Here is a 17,434-nt window from a genome sequence, read left to right on the forward strand (position 1 = left end):
TGCGAGTCGATGACTCTGGAAACAAAGGAATAAATTTATTAACTGGATGGTTTTCATACAGTAGCATTGTCTCTCTAACTGATCCATACTGTGAGAGCCTTCATATGGGTCACATGAGGTCAGACGGCTCTCAACATGATCCCTACGCTTACCCCCAGCACAGGTTCTGCAGCACATTGAACATATGCTGTAAATGTAATTGAATTATGAGGTGGTGATTTTGAATTGAAACTCTAAATATAACCCGTTTAAGACCCGGTTTAGTGTTAAGCATAAACGACTAATGTGACTTAGCTGTTCAAATAAAAGCAGAAAGCAAAGCTCTGACTTACCATTAACCCCAGTTTGTAGTACAGCCGTGTACAGAATGGCGTGTAGGAGTTTGTTTGCATTTTGAACCACAGACAGAATCCTGGCATCACCGCCCAGGCCGTTTCCTGTTCACTGTGCTCTTCTTCTTTCTGTCATTCACTCCTGTAATGTTTGGTTTGTCCTTCGGTGCATTCAGAGCCTTGATCGTATGTTGTGGCTTCACATAAATGTCTTTAATTGCAAATTAAATACTTGGGAGTCAAATCCAGACCTTCATTCGTTCATTTCATTTATTATTAATGAAGAAGAGTCTAAAAAAGAGCAGAAGCTAAAATCACACATCAAAGCTAGCACGTTGCCTTGACATTACTTATGTCTTCTCTCTTCTGATTTCTGCATTTCCTGTAAGTCAGACTTGGGTTTCACACTGTTATTTCATTTGCATCTACAGCGGAGAGTCAGCACGGAGACATGTGCCACATTCCTGGGAACACACCAGGCTGAGAGAAAGGGGAATTATCAGAAGCATCCACATTTCTGTATGTTAGAGGTATGTGCACGTGGTGACAGTCTGAACACTACTGTCAGGTCACGGCCTTATTCACAGGCAAGCAGCTGAAAGTACACATCCCGGGATGTTATTATTATTTTTAATGAACACAGTGACTAAAGTTTGTGACCTTGTAGGAGAAATGAAACAGAACATGTTGGGTCTGAATGTTGTGATTTATTATTTCACAGAAACCCTGCTGTGTCACTCACAGGTATCAGGGTTGTTGCTGTTCGCTGACAGTTAGAAATGTTTGTGTGTGGATACTCTTCAGCCTCCCACAGTCCAGCTTTGGGATCTTGCTAAACGCAGCTTTGCTCTTCCTCCTGTCTCATCTTCTTCCTCAGCAGCTCACCGATATCAGCCAGAGGGTTGGTTTTACCTGAGAGCGTCCTCACTGCTTTGCTGAACCTGCTGGTCTCAGTTTCCCTGTAAAAACAATAAAGAAGAGTGGCAGAGGATTTCCACACAGGAGTGTAGTCTGGCTCTCAATCACTGTAAGTAAGAAAGAAAACTCTTACAGCAGCTTGCGTTTCTGTGAGCGTTTCATCTGACTGAAATCTGTCGGCTCTGGTCTCTTCACCGGGCTAAAGGGAGGACATCGGACAGAGACATGGGGACACTTTAACACATCAAGAACAGTGGACAGTTTCTTCTAATGGTGTCTCCTACTGGTCTTCCACACAGCAGGGAAACGCTGCGGGGTTTATTATCAGGCAGTCACTACTTTAATGTTGCTTTGACATCAGTATGTGGTGGTCACATGACCGCAGAGTGTAAATCAAACTAAAGATGTTTTTATCACAGTCTGTGGGAGAAGCTGCTCCTTCAGGTAGCTCCACCCAAACTCTGCAAGACATCTGACGTAGGCCAGGAAAAAGAAATGGAGCTGATGGGCACAGAGGCACAGTCAGGGACAGAGAGGGACAGGACAGGCACAGATGGGGACAGACAGGGACAGGACATGGACAGTCAGAGACAGGACAGGGACAGTCGGGGACAGACAGGGACAGGACAGGGACAGGACAGGCACAGCGGGGGACAGATGGGGACAGTCGGGGACAGACAGGGACAGGACATGGACAGTCAGAGACAGGACAGGGACAGTCGGGGACAGACAGGGACAGGACAGGGACAGGACAGGCACAGCGGGGGACAGATGAGGACAGTCGGGGACAGACAGAGACAGGACAGGGACAGTCGGGGACAGGACAGGGACAGACAGGGACAGGACAGGCACAGCGGGGGACAGATGGGGACAGTCAGAGACAGGACAGGCACAGTCAGGGACAGGACAGGGACAGAGAGGCACAGTCAGGGACAGGACAGGGACAGGACAGGCACAGCGGGGGACAGATGGGGACAGTCGGGGACAGACAGGGACAGGACAGGCACAACGGGGGACAGACAGGGACAATCGGGGACAGGACAGGCACAACGGGGGACAGACAGGGACAATCGGGGACAGGACAGGCACATATGGGGACAGACATTGAAGCTCATTTAATTACTAAAGGCTCCCTCTCTCAGACAGACCTGTGGTCATGAGAGTCAGCTGACTGTACTTAGGAGATATCTGACACTGATCCAAATGAAAGCATCACTTAGTGTTTGCTTTTGATATTCTTCTTCTTATCATTGTTGTTGTTATTACTGAATAGTGTTAAAGTTGAACTTTGACCTAGATGAACCCAGGCCTGATTACTGCTGCTTGAATAACAAATTTACAGTTCAAGGTTTGTTTTTTTGTCACTCATCATGAACACGACAGAACAAAGTGAAGTACAAATTCTCTAAAATAAAAAGAAAGAGATTGAGACTAAAGATGTGAAAACCAGCACATCAGTGTACAAAGATGACAAAGTTTCTGAGGACTGTGGTGAACCATGGTGACAATGGAAAAAACTGACTGGACTGACGACTCATCCGAGTCCAGAAAAAGATGTAAGTGCAGGCCTGTGTCAGCAGTAAAACAGTGGTGCTCGTGCGATGGTCCATAATTCATTTTGTGTCAGTATAGCAGGCACTGATGGACACGCCTGCGGAAAACAGTAAAGCTTAGAAAATCTCTTTATTATTGAAATAAAACGTCTTATTTTGGCCTGATCAGCCCAAAGTAAGCTCATTTTTCCAACCTCTGCTCATTTCTACTAAAATATTTGGTCATTAAGAAACGGACAGCGAACACAAGTGAGAGCAGCCAGTAGATGAAGCCTCATCAGCCACAAACATGCCATTAGTCCTGATTTGCTGTCTTCAAGGACAAAAGAAACGGGATCATTTTGGGACGCTGCACTTGATAATCAACAACTGTCATGTTGACACTTGATGCCTGGCTTGCTCAGCGGTCACCTTGGCACTTACACTTTGATTTTCCTGCTTTTGCGGCAAGCGACGGGGGCTGTGGAAGCTGGGGAGATGAGCTGAGAGAGATCCGGTAAGGCGTCAGCCAGCGGCCTCATGTCTCCCACTACAGGAGTGGCCTGTCTCCGGACCTCGGCTGCTTGGAGCTCTTTCGCCTGCTTAATGGAGCTGATCTCTGAGAAACAGCAGCGAAATTATTACAGTGAGACATATAGTAACAGGAAATGTCAGTACAAGATGTGAGGTTTCTATATAACATACACTTATTCTTCTTCATTTTATTACTGAAGTTACTGTGATGTGCCGTCGTGGGACAGTTATCAGTGTCATTGTGCTATTGTACCACGTAGGACTGTGCAATGACACCGTTATCTCTCACATGTGAACTTAAACATGTCAAAGTTGATTTAAACTGAGATGTTACATTGAGTAACACACGCAGACAGTGTTTGCAGACTACAGAATAAAGACGAGGGACGGCTGACAACAACAAGCCGAACCTGTGAGCGACGGCGTTCTCAGCCGCTCTGTGATGGCAGCTCTGTGACATCACACATGCAGACCGTTGCACATGAAGAAAGCCTCTGTGGTACCTTAACAGGAGGGTTTTATCCATTTTACTGTCACTTAATTCTTTTCAAGCTATTTTCTGGCATCACAGTGAAAATGAGCGACGTGTCTACCAAAACAATAAGAAGTATTGATCCCAAAGGAACCTTCATGCCAACTAAACTCTCCACAGCTGACGACCAAGTACCAGGATTCATTCTCCTGTCAAACAGCTGAGCCCCAGTGATGTGGAAACAAACCATTAAAGTATGTACTGCATATTTCTTACTCCCCAAGCATCAGAATTACTTTAAGTTTAGTAATTCTGGAAATGAATCTTCTTTCCCTAACGTGTCCATTCAAGCTGTACATTTAAAATGAAAGCTGGATGTCCTTGGCCAGTGGAGCCCAGACTGTAACACTGGGACGATCCACTGTGGAGCTGGTTTAGGGTTTCAGCAGGGCTGAGACATGAAGCCATTAGTAACTAATTATACACCTGAAGAGGAAACGTGTTGTGTTACTGACGAATTGATTGGCTCATCACAGGGCTACTGTTACAGGCTAATCCCAATTAGCTGAAATGATCACGGAGAGAAGATTCCTGATTGGAAGAAGATGTCGTTTTTAAAACCTTTAATAATCTGTGTTACATGAAAACAACTAAGATCACACAAACACACAGTTTCCAAACACGCGTGTCCACGGTGAGTGGAGTGTAACGGGTTCACCTTCTCCACAGAACGACGCGTCCGACTGTTTTTTCACGAGCTTTGAATTCAGTTCTAGCAGCACTGAGGCGACGCCTGGACCGTACACAGGTCCCTCTGGACGGCAGATCGAAACCTGTTGTTTCTGATGTTTTTGAAGAGTTTGTGGACTACAGTGGGGCTCGAGCACAGAGCGATCAGACACCAGTACCTTCACCTCAGCCTCCCTGCAAACTAACCCTAACTCAGTAATTAAAACAGTGTAATAGTGAAGTGATCCAAGACAGACACTGACAAAAATATTACATTAATAAGAATGAACACAAGCCCACGTGGCAGACTCCAGAGTGTGTTTGGACTGTTCACTTAGATGAAAATATGTGTTGGCCTGAGATTTTTGGTAAGAAATGGAGCTGTACGACTGAACCACAGCTGCCAGACTAAATAAGAGCAGGTTACATTGTTGTGTCCATGTGAACTCACTGCTGAGCCACCGCTCCCTCCTCTCCTTCATCTTTTCTTTCTTTGACTGCATTTTCTTGATTTCTGTGCCTGTAGAAACACAAACACACACAAACAGGAATATCAGTCGATATAACAGCACAGTGAGAGGGGCCTATGAGAGGCAGCTTTATGTGACTCATCAAAGATGGCTGCAAACCTTCCTTCGTGAACAGAAAACAAAGCTTCGTGCTGCATAAACCAGCGCTGACACTCCGTGCATGTATCAGGACCAAAACCCATGCAGAGTTAACCCAACGTAGAAACACAGTTCTTTCCTTTTGGAAATGAAAGAGTGAAGACAAAAGGCTGTAGAGGCTCTGAGCAGTCCTGTCCCTGTAGCTGCAACAGCATCAGAAATATATTGAAGCTTATTAATCCATGCTTTAGCAGCAGCTTCAAACATGCTGTTCTTTGCTCTACGTCCCTTTTTAAAAATCATAGCAGTGCCCAGCACTAAAGTAAAAGCTAGGTCAACACTGACCCATGAAGCGCCCACACAGGCAGCTTTACCCAGTCAGTGTGTTCTGGTATACGGTGCACTACTGCTCATATTGGGGTTAATTACATTATAGATGCAGTATTCTGTCCATATAAACACTTTTAAATAAAATCTACTGACTAGATGTTGGTGTTTTAAATTCCACAACAGCTCCCTCTTGTTTAACATTAAGGCTGAGTGAGTCCACATTTGTTGTGTGAAGACATGCGGCGAAATACGAAGCAAATTAAAAATGATTCAGAGATCACAAAGTCCGGCGGTCAGGTAAAACCTAAATCTTACCCACCCGCTTTGAAACGCTGAGAATAACCAAAGGGACACAGTCCAGTACAAAGAGTTAATACTGTGATGTGAGGCTGTTTCCTGCCAAGTGTCCAGGATAACTTCACTGAGGGCCCAAGAGAGAACCATCTATCAGAAAATCTTTCCTCAGCTAAAACACTGTAGAGGTGTCATGGATGGATCTTCCAGCACGGCAAAGAACCCTCAAATTTCCACATCCATAATTCTGAGGCAGGTATACACAGGGACTAACCAGCGCAAACACAGGGGTTCAGGGCGGATCCTAATGGAGGTGATGGCCAGCAAGCATCCAAAACAATCAACACATATGGAAAGATGGAACGATAGAACAAGAGGTGATGAGATGGAACTGAGTATGAACCGAAGAGCTGCGATGAAGCGGAGGAACTGATGCAAACAGGAAACTAAAAGAACAAAAGAGAGATGTTAGATCCCCGGTTACACCTGTACAGGACGCTCAGTCATCCAGGTAAATCAAATCACTTTTATTGTCACATCACATGTGCAGGTACACTGGTACAGTACATGCCAGTGAAATTCTTGTGTGCGAGCTCCACAAGCAACAGAGATGTGTAAAAATACAATAACATAAGAGCAAGCAAAATATCAGAATGGGTAAATCTGACAGTTATATGAATAAATATATGTACAATATAACAGTGTATGTGCATTACTGAATGCGTATACTAAATATATCATATATGTGTGATAGGAGAAGGATCGTTGAGTGCGAGAGGAACTGACCTGAAAGATAAGATCATGGCCAAGTTTGAAACCTGGATCCCCCGTAGCCGGTTACCAAGATTACGTGAAGTACCCTCAGAAGGTCTGCTAGATGATGTTAATGCAGCACTACGGACGATACCTACAGCCACGATTACCGACACTAACAAGCTGATCTACAATACGGCAGCAGTGATCAGTGAGATGCTTGGCTACGTTGAACAAGGGGCAGTACCCTCCATGGAGAAGGAGGCTAGAGGCTAAGATCAAGGTAGCACGGAGGGAGGTTAGCCAACTAACGGAGTTGCAGAAAGGCGCGATGAGGAAGGTCCCTAAGAAGTACAGGAAGCTGTCCATACCTGAGGCCTTGGAAACTGCCAAGCAACGACTCACAGCCTTGGCCAGCCGCTTGAGGAGGTACACCAGAGAGATAGAAGGCAGGAGAATAAACCAGCTGTTCTCCACAGAACCAGCCAAGGTGTACTCTCAGTGGCAGGGGAACAATATGAGAACAGAACCACCAAGGCTGGAGGCAGAACAATACTGGAAGAGCATATGGGAGAAGGACGCTCAGTGGAGCATTGCCGCTATATAACGGCAATGCTACTACTGCACATTCACCCAGTGTATATATGCACATGGCTCAATACATGAGTGGGACACAGAAAGGAATTGGCAAGAATACCAGAGGCGCAAAACACCAGCTACTGGTAGACAGAACAGTCAGCCGAGACTGCAAGACCAGACTGACCAACCTGTGCACTGCCTGGATTGATTACAAGAAGGCCTATGACTCAATGCCCCACAGCTGGATACTGGAATGCCTAAAATTGTACAAGATCAATGGGACCCTAAGAGCCTTCATCAGGAACTCAATGGGGATGTGGCGTACAACACTAGAGGCCAACTCCAAGCCCATAGCACAAGTCACCATCAAGTGCGGGATCTACCAAGGAGATGCTCTGTCCCCACTGCTGTTCTGCATAGGCCTGAACCCCCTCAGTGAGATCATTAACAAGACTGGCTACGGATACCAACTACGGAACGGAGCAGTTGTCAGCCACCTCCTGTACATGGATGACATCAAGCTGTATGCCAAGAGTGAACGAGACATCGATTCACTGATCCACACTACCAGGCTATACAGCAATGACATTGGAATGTCGTTCGGACTGGAGAAGTGTAGTCGGATGGTAACAAAGAGAGGGAAGGTAGTCAGAACTGAGGGGATTGAACTACCAGAAGGCAACATTGCAGACATAGAGGACAGTTACAAGTACCTGGGGATCCCGCAGGCAAATGGGAACCATGAAGAGGCCGCTAGAAAGGCTGCAACCACCAAGTACCTGCAGAGGGTCAGGCAAGTCCTGAGGAGTCAGCTGAATGGTAAGAACAAGATCCGGGCCATCAACACGTACGCCCTGCCCGTGATCAGGTACCCTGCTGGGGTAATAGGCTGGCCAAAGGAGGAGATAGAAGCCACTGACATAAAGACAAGAAAGCTCCTTACCATGCATGGAGGGTTTCACCCCAAGTCCAGCACCCTGAGGCTGTACGCTAAGCGGAAGGAAGGGGGCCGGGGACTGGTGAGTGTCAGCACCACTGTCCAGGATGAGACAACGAACATCCAAGAATACATTGGGAAGATGGCCCCAACTGACCGAGTGCTCAGTGAATACCTCAGGCAGCAGAAACCCAAGAAAGAGGAGGTAGACGAGGAACCATCATGGAAGGACAGGCCCCTGCATGGTATGTACCACCGGCAGATAGAGGAGGTGGCTGATATCCAGAAATCCTACCAGTGGCTGGACAAAGCTGGACTGAAAGACAGCACAGAGGCACTAATCATGGCAGCACAAGAACAAGCTCTGAGTACAAGATCCATAGAGGCTGGGGTCTATCACACCAGGCAAGACCCCAGGTGCAGGCTGTGTAAAGATGCCCCAGAGACAATCCAGCACATAACAGCAGGGTGCAAGATGCTAGCAGGCAAGGCATACATGGAACGCCATAACCAAGTGGCCGGCATAGTGTACAGGAACATCTGTGCCGAGTATAACCTGGAAGTCCCGAGGTCAAAATGGGAGATGCCCCCAAGGGTGGTGGAGAATGACCGAGCTAAGATCCTGTGGGACTTCCAGATACAGACGGACAAAATGGTGGTGGCTAACCAACCGGACATAGTGGTGGTAGACAAACAGAAGAAGACGGCCGTAGTGATCGATGTAGCGGTTCCGAATGACAGCAATATCAGGAAGAAGGAACACGAGAAGCTGGAGAAATACCAAGGGCTCAGAGAAGAGCTCGAGAGGATGTGGAGGGTGAAGGTGACGGTGGTCCCCGTGGTAATCGGAGCACTAGGTGCGGTGACTCCCAAGCTAGGCGAGTGGCTCCAGCAGATCCCGGGAATAACATCGGAGATCTCTGTCCAGAAGAGCGCAGTCCTGGGAACAGCTAAGATACTGCGCAGGACCCTCAAGCTCCCAGGCCTCTGGTAGAGGACCCGAGCTTGAAGGATAAACCGCCCGCAGGGGCGTGCTGGGTGTTTTTTATATATATATACACACACACACACACACACACACACACATATATATATATACACGTATATATATATATATATATATATATATATATATATATATATAAAATGTTCTTCCTCTACACCCCCCCCCCCCCCCAATTTTTGCACATGTCGAGGAGCGTGTCAGGCTACATTTCACTGTGTGTTATACTTGTATAACTATGCATGTGACAAATAATAAAGAACCTTGAACCTTGAACCTTGCTCAGTGGCTAGTGGATCTGAGGGCAGACCATAGCGACCTCCCTGAACAGGGTACAGTAACCATCACAGTGGCAGATATCCAAGAAAGGGTCTCCAGTATGAAGAGTTGGACAGCACCAGGGCCCGACATGGTTCACGCCTACTGGCTGAAGAAGCTGACTGCACTCCACGAGCGTCTGGCAGCACAAATGAACCAGCTGCTAGTTAACGAGAGACACCCGGAATGGCTAACCGAAGCCCGGACAGTCCTGATCCTCAAGGACCCCCAGAAGGGACCGGTCCCCTCCAACTACCGACCAATAACCTGCCTCAGCACCACATGGAAGCTCCTGTCAGGCATCATAGCGGCTAAGATGAACAGGCACATGGGTCAATACATGAGCGGGGCACAGAAAGGGATGGGCAAGAATACCAGAGGCGCAAAACACCAGCTACTGGTAGACAGAACAGTCAGCCGAGACTGCAGGACCAGACTGACCAACCTGTGCACTACAAGACCCGGGCCATCAACACCCTGCTGGGGTAATAGGCTGGCCAAAGGAGGAGATAGAAGCCACTGACATAAAGACAAGAAAGCTCCTTACCATGCATGGAGGGTTTCACCCCAAGTCCAGCACGCTGAGGCTGTACGTTGAGCGGAAGGAAGGGGGCCGGGGACTGGTGAGTGTCAGCACCACTGTCCAGGATGAGACAACGAACATCCACGAATACATTGGGAAGATGGCCCCAACTGACCGAGTGCTCGGTGAATACCTCAGGCAGCAGAAACCCAAGAAAGAGGAGGGAGACGAGGAACCATCATGGAAGGACAGGCCCCTGCACGGTATGTACCACCGGCAGATAGAGGAGGAGGCTGATATCCAGAAATCCTACCAGTGGCTAGACAAAGCTGGACTGAAAGACAGCACAGAGGCACTAATCATGGCAGCACAAGAACAAGCTCTGAGCACAAGATCCATAGAGGCTGGGGTCTATCACACCAGGCAAGACCCCAGGTGCAGGCTGTGTAAAGATGCCCCAGAGACAATCCAGCACATAACAGCAGGGTGCAAGATGCTAGCAGGCAGGGCATACATGGAACGCCATAACCAAGTGGCCGGCATAGTGTACAGGAACATCTGTGCCGAGTATAACCTGGAAGTCCCGAGGTCAAAATGGGAGACGCCCCCAAGGGTGGTGGAGAATGACCAAACTAAGATCCTGTGGGACTTCCAGATACAGACGGACAAAATGGTGGTGGCTAACCAACCGGACATAGTGGTGGTAGACAAACAGAAGAAGACGGCCGTAGTGATCGATGTAGCGGTTCCCAATGACAGCAACATCGGGAAGAAGGAACACGAGAAGCTGGAGAAATACCAAGGGCTCAGAGAAGAGCTCGAGAGGATGTGGAGGGTGAAGGTAACGGTGGTCCCCGTGGTAATCGGAGCACTAGGTGCGGTGACTCCCAAGCTAGGCGAGTGGCTCCAGCAGATCCCGGGAATAACATCGGAGATCTCTGTCCAGAAGAGCGCAGTCCTGGGAACAGCTAAGATACTGCGCAGGACCCTCAAGCTCCCAGGCCTCTGGTAGAGGACCCGAGCTTGAAGGATAAACCGCCCACAGGGGCGAGTGGGGAATTTTTTTATATATTTTATATAACAGGAACTGCCAAGGACTTGTTTAAGCTAGCGATGGGGAGACATGCCTAACTCAACATCTTGTACGTTTGCTCACTTACAAAGAATGAGCTGTCTATCATTTTTATCATGTCTAAATGTAATGGAGAGACAAAATACCAACCAAGGCAACAACAGACTGACTAAGGAAGAGGCCCATTAAAGGCTCCCCAGTCTCCAAACGTCAATGCTCCAGGACATCTGTGGAGGGAGCTGAAGCGTGGAGTTGTTTGTCAAGTGGAGTGGGCCAAAATCCCCCCTGAGATGTGTGCAAACCTGCTGCTCATCCAATAATTATTTACCCCACTGTATGTCAGCCAGTGTTGTTCAGACAGGCATGTTATCTCCACACTGTGAACAGTGCAGACATCCTAGCAGGCCTTTATCTACCAGCACAGCACCAAACAACACAAGTGTTTTAACAGAACAGGCAAAGATAAGCATCTGCCACTGACTACAACTGTGGGCACAGGTGGAGAAATCCAATCTTTCACAAGTAGGTGGGGGTTTCCAGTGTGTTTGTTAGGCAGGGGGCATGCTTTACCACCACTGTTCCCACTGGGAGCCTCATTTTTCCACTGTCAGATGAAATGGATCTCTGTGATTGAGGTGGGCAGAAGACGAGTTCTCCACCTAACCGTCGTACATCCACCACACCGCACACACTGCAGAGTAAGTGATATCGAACAGCTGAAGGCAAATGAGAAAACAACACCACAGCAGGGAGAGAGAAAACTGGTTCAGCACATCACAGCTTTGCAGCTGCTTTAGACGACTCTAAGTAGTGACGAGCATTTCAACAGTTTCATGGAGGCCTTCACATACACGGAAGAACCAAAACAGGCTCATTAAAGACACACACACACACACAATTATGCTGTTTTTCTGCCTCTGTACATTTCAAACTTGAAACTGCTCTATTCTCAAATTACAGAGATTCTGAAGTCTTCTTACCTGTTGTTGCTTTTTCTCTGTTGTTCTCAAATGCTGAAATAAAATCAAAACACTGAGTGAAAACCAGCATTTACCTGAGCACATAAACCTAAGATTAACTGCAACTGGCTTCACAGCTGAGCAAGAGAGACACTCAATCAGCTCAACAACTCAACTGAATTTCATTTTATTTCTAAATCACATCAACAGTTTACAGAGATTCAAGCATAGTTTGTTCCTGTCACACCATTTTTTAAAATTTTGTACATTTCTTAAGTAACCATATCGAGCAGCTCTGTTAGGTCCCAAACACAAAATATTTCTCTCATCAGCATTTTAATAACACTCATTTTAATAAGTCAGACACTAGGGGTGGGCGATAGAAACGATATAAATTTGGCCAACGATAGAGATTTTGACTTATATCGCTCTATCGCGATAGCGCATGTTGATGATGTCATCAAGCTGCGCCTGTTTTGGTCAAAGCATGGCAGCGGCTACAACCATTATCATCTGCAAATTATGCCGACAGTCACAGCAAAGAGATGAAGCACTTTTGAAATATAGGGAAAGTCAAAAACTGCGCTTCCCCCACTTCCGTAACATTGATTCATTAATGTTGAATTCTCTCGCAGCTGCTCTGTTCCCATGTTGTTGCAGTATATTAATAACTAACCTCGTATTGTGGATGAATAATCTCAGTTGTTCTCCTGACTGAAGTTTGGCCCGTGTACAGCATCCTGCTATGCGACTGCATTTGTCCCTGACCACCAGAATCCCTCACGTTAACTTTTATCGAGTGGAAAAAAAGTTGGTGTTCATCCTGCAGCTTCACTGTGCTAATGTTATGCTAACATAGCTGTGTCGCTAGCAGTCACGTAGCACAACATTATATACCAGCTAGTCCAACTTCAGTAACCCCACAAACGCCACTGCTGTTTAGTTTTCTGTCTTCATTTATGTTGGAAGTGGTAGCAGAGCTGTACGTTTGAATTAGTTTAAAAAATCTCTGTCAGAACATGCTATGAAATGTTTAGGTGGAAACTAGCGAGCTAACTTCCTGTTAACTTCCTGCTCCGTTACATTTAATAAATTCTGTTTTCATGGATGCCTGGATGTTAAACTTAATTATTACACCTGGTAAAGCAACAATGCTGATGATTTAATTAAAGATGAAAGAATTTAGACCGTTTTTAACTCTCAGTGTTTGTTTGACTTTGGGACCTGAACTGACGGAGTTTTGGACCCAGATTACTTCGTGAAGCTCCTCACTACGGCAGCCGTAATGCTCTGACCATCCATCAAGCAGTGCGGCTTACCAAAGTTGTACTAAAACATTTTTTAATAGATTTCTGCCCAAATCGGTTCGAGGTCAGTAAGCACAACCAGAATTCATACATGAGGCACACTCTCGATTTTTGAGAAAATTAAAGGATTTTAAGCCTTATAGTGTGGAAAATACGTTATACAGAAGAAAAGAATATATCGTGATATATATCGTTACCGCACATGCTTCAAATTATATCGCAATATGAATTTTAGGCCATATCGCCCAGCCCTATCAGACACCTTACAAATGTCACTGATATAAATAAATAATGAATCGTTTTCATTTAACTGTAGCAGTTTACCCGATTAGGAATACATTTTCTGAATTATTTACATGTAGGTTAAGACTCAGGCACAGAAGCAAAGGACACAGAGCTTTGTGTGCTTCAGTGCAGCTTTAGACCTGAGCCACACTTATACCGTCTTTACAGTTGATACCTTAATTTGCTTCACTGACCTCTGTGGGTCATAATACAATAATCAAATAAGCCATCACACTGACATGGACAAACGTCTCTTACCTTTCGTGACAGGTGTGGGCACATCTGGAGCTTCATCAAACTTGAGTGTCTGTACCAGAGCTTCAGGAGAGATCTTGGTGCCAGCAAAAACACTGGAGGGGAAGGATGCCAATGCAGGGGCCTGCAAGGGTTTAGAATGAAAGTGCATCTATAACTCAAAGACTTCTATCCACCACATTTGTGCTAGAATGGAGCCTAATGTGTGATTCTGTCTGTCTCTAAGTGTAATGGTCTCGAGCTGGTAATTAGTTACTCAGTAATTCAGTAATTACTTCCTCCAAACCATCAACGTGTCTTTTAGACCCCATTCCTACAAAACTGCTCAAAGAAGTCCTGCCATTAATTAATGCTTCGATCTTAACTATGATCAACCTATCTCTAATAATCAGCTGTGTACCACAGGCCTTCAAGCTAGCTGTAGTTAAACCTTCACTCAAAAAGCATCTCTAGACCCAGCAGTCTTAGCTAATTATAGGCCAATCTCCAACCTTCCTTTCATATCAAACATCCTTGAAAGAGTCAACCAGCTAACAGATCATCTGCAGAGGAATGGCTTATTTGAAGAGTTTCAGTCAGGTAAAGGTTGATCTTGTCACGTCCGTCCCAAGAAAGTGGCAGTGACAGATTTGGACTGCTCGTTATGTCCATGGTTTTAAACACACACCTGTCTGTGAGGCTTGCTCCCCAGTCTTAGATTTGCTGTGAGTAGTTCACCAGGATCCTTCCGTACAGTAGAAGACACCAGTGAGCCGTGCTGCGCGAAGCCGATCGGCCCATCGACCTTTACGGCCTCGTGGTGAAGCTTCTGCCGAACATATTTTATCTTCCCAACCATTTTAATACCGCCGAACCAACTTTAAGTCCACTTCTTACACGAACTCCCTCGTGTTGATATTTCCATTAGAGAGCGTGCAATGTAGGTCAAGTCGTCCAAGCTAACACCGGAAATCGTTCTGTTTTGCCTTCAAAAGTGTTTTCTCTCCTTTGAACATGTTGCCTCAAACAAGGTTTTGGTATTTCCTTAATGGAAAACACGCCGCGTACTTAACTTCCCCCCTGTCATCGCAGCTGCCATCGACGGTGTTAACATTTTAACTGACTTAGAGAGCGTATAAGAAGCTTGAACATATTTTACTTTGGTAATAACTACCGGAAGTAGTTATAGTAGTCCTGAGACGGCTGGTGTACCAGCTTAGTGCCTCGGTGTAAAACGAGGAGGAGTGAAAGTTCCTAGTGATACTAATTTCCAAAAGTTGTTCTCCAAAACTTATATATTGGTATAATTTCCAAAAAAGGTTTAGTACCAAGTTATGTTATTTAATTTTTTTTACCTTTTAGAAAATGGGAAAATAATTACTTCCTTAAATTTGTTGAATAACTTGGTTTGATGAAATAAAAATAGAAAACAAATAGTAGTTAACATTGCAACTCGAGGAGAGTGCACAAAATATTTATTCTGATACATCTTTTTATATTTTATTTTCTATTTATACAATAGTTGGAAGTAAGCCACAGAGGTAGCCAACCAATTCATATTCACATCATCTGCACATTTAAATTCAGTATGACAAAACATTTATTTATGTGAATAATTTTAGTCTTCTTAAATATAGCTCACGAAACAAGTAAAAGTACAAATGCGTATACGTTACAGACGTCCTATTTAATAATTTGTGCATGACTATTTTGGAATGGTTTGAACTGTGGGTTAAAGGAGAAAGAGATTAGGGACTGAACGCCTGTAAGTGTCAATGTGAGCTTTAATTGCCTCAGTGATAGACTGGGTGTGCTTTCTCTCTATGACAGCAGGACAGGCTCCAGCGCCCCCACAAACCTAAAATAAGATGCAAGATTTAAAAAAGAAAAATAAGCGAAATATTACTGCCCTGAGTCTCTTATTAGAGTTTTCTCAGGATTTATTTGGTTAGAAGCAAGTTTTCCCTGTAAACCTCTGGCTGTTCAGCTCTGCCACTGTCAGGAATAATGATTTTGGACATTGCTTTATGCGAGTTGGCCCTCCATGTAATAAGAGTCAAAAGCATCGATCAGCGCTATGACTGAAGTGAGTTATTGAGAATAACAAGTAGAGACCAGAAGGGATTTTGCAAACATGCTTACACATCATAGTTAAAGTCAGGGTGATATTTCCTCTGGGCCGAACAGAATGCCCCAGACTTGGATTAATAGGTAATAAGATCATCAGCATGCAAGAAAACGAAAGATAAAATAGTTCCATCATTATGTGAAAACGATGTTTATTTGTTGCTGGATTTAGCAATAAAAAATAACCAGAGTCTTTTCAGCACTAGTGTGCTACACTGTACATTATGTGCCTGTGTAAACAAACACAGACATGGTGAAACACAGCTGGATAATAAAAACTCAAGCAAATCGTCTACAATCATTTTGACTTTTCTGAGAAACTCGTGCAGCTGGATGTGGGGGAAATGCACACAAGCAGCCGTGTTGGGAGGTGTGCTCATGCTTCTTCATTTCCAGCCTCCAGCTGGTTCACAGTGGGACAGTACAAAGCTTTACCAACTCAGTCTAGTCACTTACTGTTGTCAATAGAAAATAAAATAATTCAGCAGGTTTTTTATAATGACTCATTTACTTTATAAGAAGCATTTCTAACGGGATCAGCTCTGCTATGATTCTGCTGTTATAAAGCTTTTACTTACACAAAGTGTCTTCCTAAACATTTGTATGTTGGCACTGGGGACAAAACATTAAGAACACGTATTTCAGTAATAGGTGTAAAGTAAAATATTCAACTTTACAACATATAATAACATAATAATCAGTTTATCATGAGCAGACGCTCTCTTCAGCTTCCACCCGCAGTCAGACACATGCATCCACATTAATGAGTGATTCCAAATCAATGGCAGGTGTGAATGGTTGTCTGTGTGTTAGCCTGGGACATACTGGCCTATGGTGTTATTTTTGTGTTACTACTCTGAGCGCACGTGAAAATAATTTGCAAGTACAAGTGCTGTGTTTTGAGGAGAAATTTATTTTGAGTGAAGACAAGCTAAACTTGAGTGAACAAAATTCATTGTTGCGTGCAAAAAATGTATTTCAGTGTTTGCTATTATCCACACACACACAACAACCTCGCTCAGGTTTTGTATTTGCTCTTGCTTAGAAAAAGAAATATGAACATGCAGATGGATACACAAAAGTATCGCAATGTCTCCAAGTGTCAAGAGCTGAACTGATAAGTATCATTGAGATGCTCAAAGAAAGCCACACAATTAAGAACAAGCCTGGCAGAAGTAGGGGAAATAAATAGTGAGAGATGTATCTAAAGACTCCAGAATAGCTGCCAACACTGAATGACTTCAGGAACTGTAGTCTCAAAGACAATGATCACCCAAACCCAGCAAAACTGCTGGTTAAGGACAGAAACTGATCGAGTAAAATCAGAATTCACGTCAACACCCACTTGTGTCAATTGGCGGTCTTCTTAAATAAGAAAAGATAATTCTTCTTATTAGGAAAGATTGGATGGAGAACATTTGATGTTTAGAAATCTGATGAAACTTATTAAACCCCCAAAAACTATTGAGAGTTGAGACCAGGAAGCAGAGATGCAAAACCTCTTTTCAGCTTCTCGCCTCCTGCCATCCCCACAGAGACTGTCTGGGCCCAGACCACCAAAAATCATCACAAATAATCCAAGCATAAA

General features: G+C 44.9%; 1 protein-coding gene across 2 annotated transcripts; it reads right to left on the reverse strand.

The window, feature by feature from the left end:
* Positions 1–1,019: 1,019 nt before the first annotated feature.
* On the reverse strand, positions 1,020–14,900 carry fam207a (family with sequence similarity 207 member A). 2 transcript variants are annotated; one of them, XM_040014847.1, is made up of 9 exons: positions 14,408–14,900; positions 13,744–13,864; positions 11,915–11,947; positions 6,024–6,195; positions 5,147–5,328; positions 4,969–5,037; positions 3,227–3,401; positions 1,384–1,449; positions 1,020–1,291 (listed from the first exon to the last, which is right to left on the reverse strand). In XM_040014847.1, the coding sequence occupies exons 1-9, from the start codon at positions 14,576–14,578 to the stop codon at positions 1,165–1,167; spliced, it is 1,116 nt and encodes a 371-aa protein (XP_039870781.1). In that variant the 5' UTR covers positions 14,579–14,900; the 3' UTR covers positions 1,020–1,164. The 2 variants fall into 2 exon arrangements, with proteins under 2 accessions (XP_039870781.1, XP_039870782.1); XM_040014848.1 differs by lacking the exons at positions 5,147–5,328; positions 6,024–6,195 and having other exon boundaries at positions 14,408–14,883.
* Between the last annotated feature and the right edge of the window lie 2,534 nt (positions 14,901–17,434).

This window comes from Simochromis diagramma, unplaced genomic scaffold, assembly GCF_900408965.1.
Source record: "Simochromis diagramma unplaced genomic scaffold, fSimDia1.1 OVJJ01000165.1, whole genome shotgun sequence".
In the NCBI taxonomy this organism is placed as follows: Eukaryota; Metazoa; Chordata; class Actinopteri; order Cichliformes; family Cichlidae; genus Simochromis; species Simochromis diagramma.

Bases quoted from the DNA above. Each gene is read 5' to 3' on its own strand.
- fam207a (XM_040014847.1), bottom strand. From the start codon at position 14,578: ATGGTTGGGAAGATAAAATATGTTCGGCAGAAGCTTCACCACGAGGCC. The intron at 5,329-6,023 runs GTTAGTCCCTGT...ATGCTGTTGCAG, and splicing joins GAACCCCTGTGTTTGCGCTG to CTACAGGGACAGGACTGCTC. The intron at 3,402-4,968 runs GTGAGTTCACAT...GCTGTTTCTCAG, and splicing joins GAGGGAGCGGTGGCTCAGCA to AGATCAGCTCCATTAAGCAG.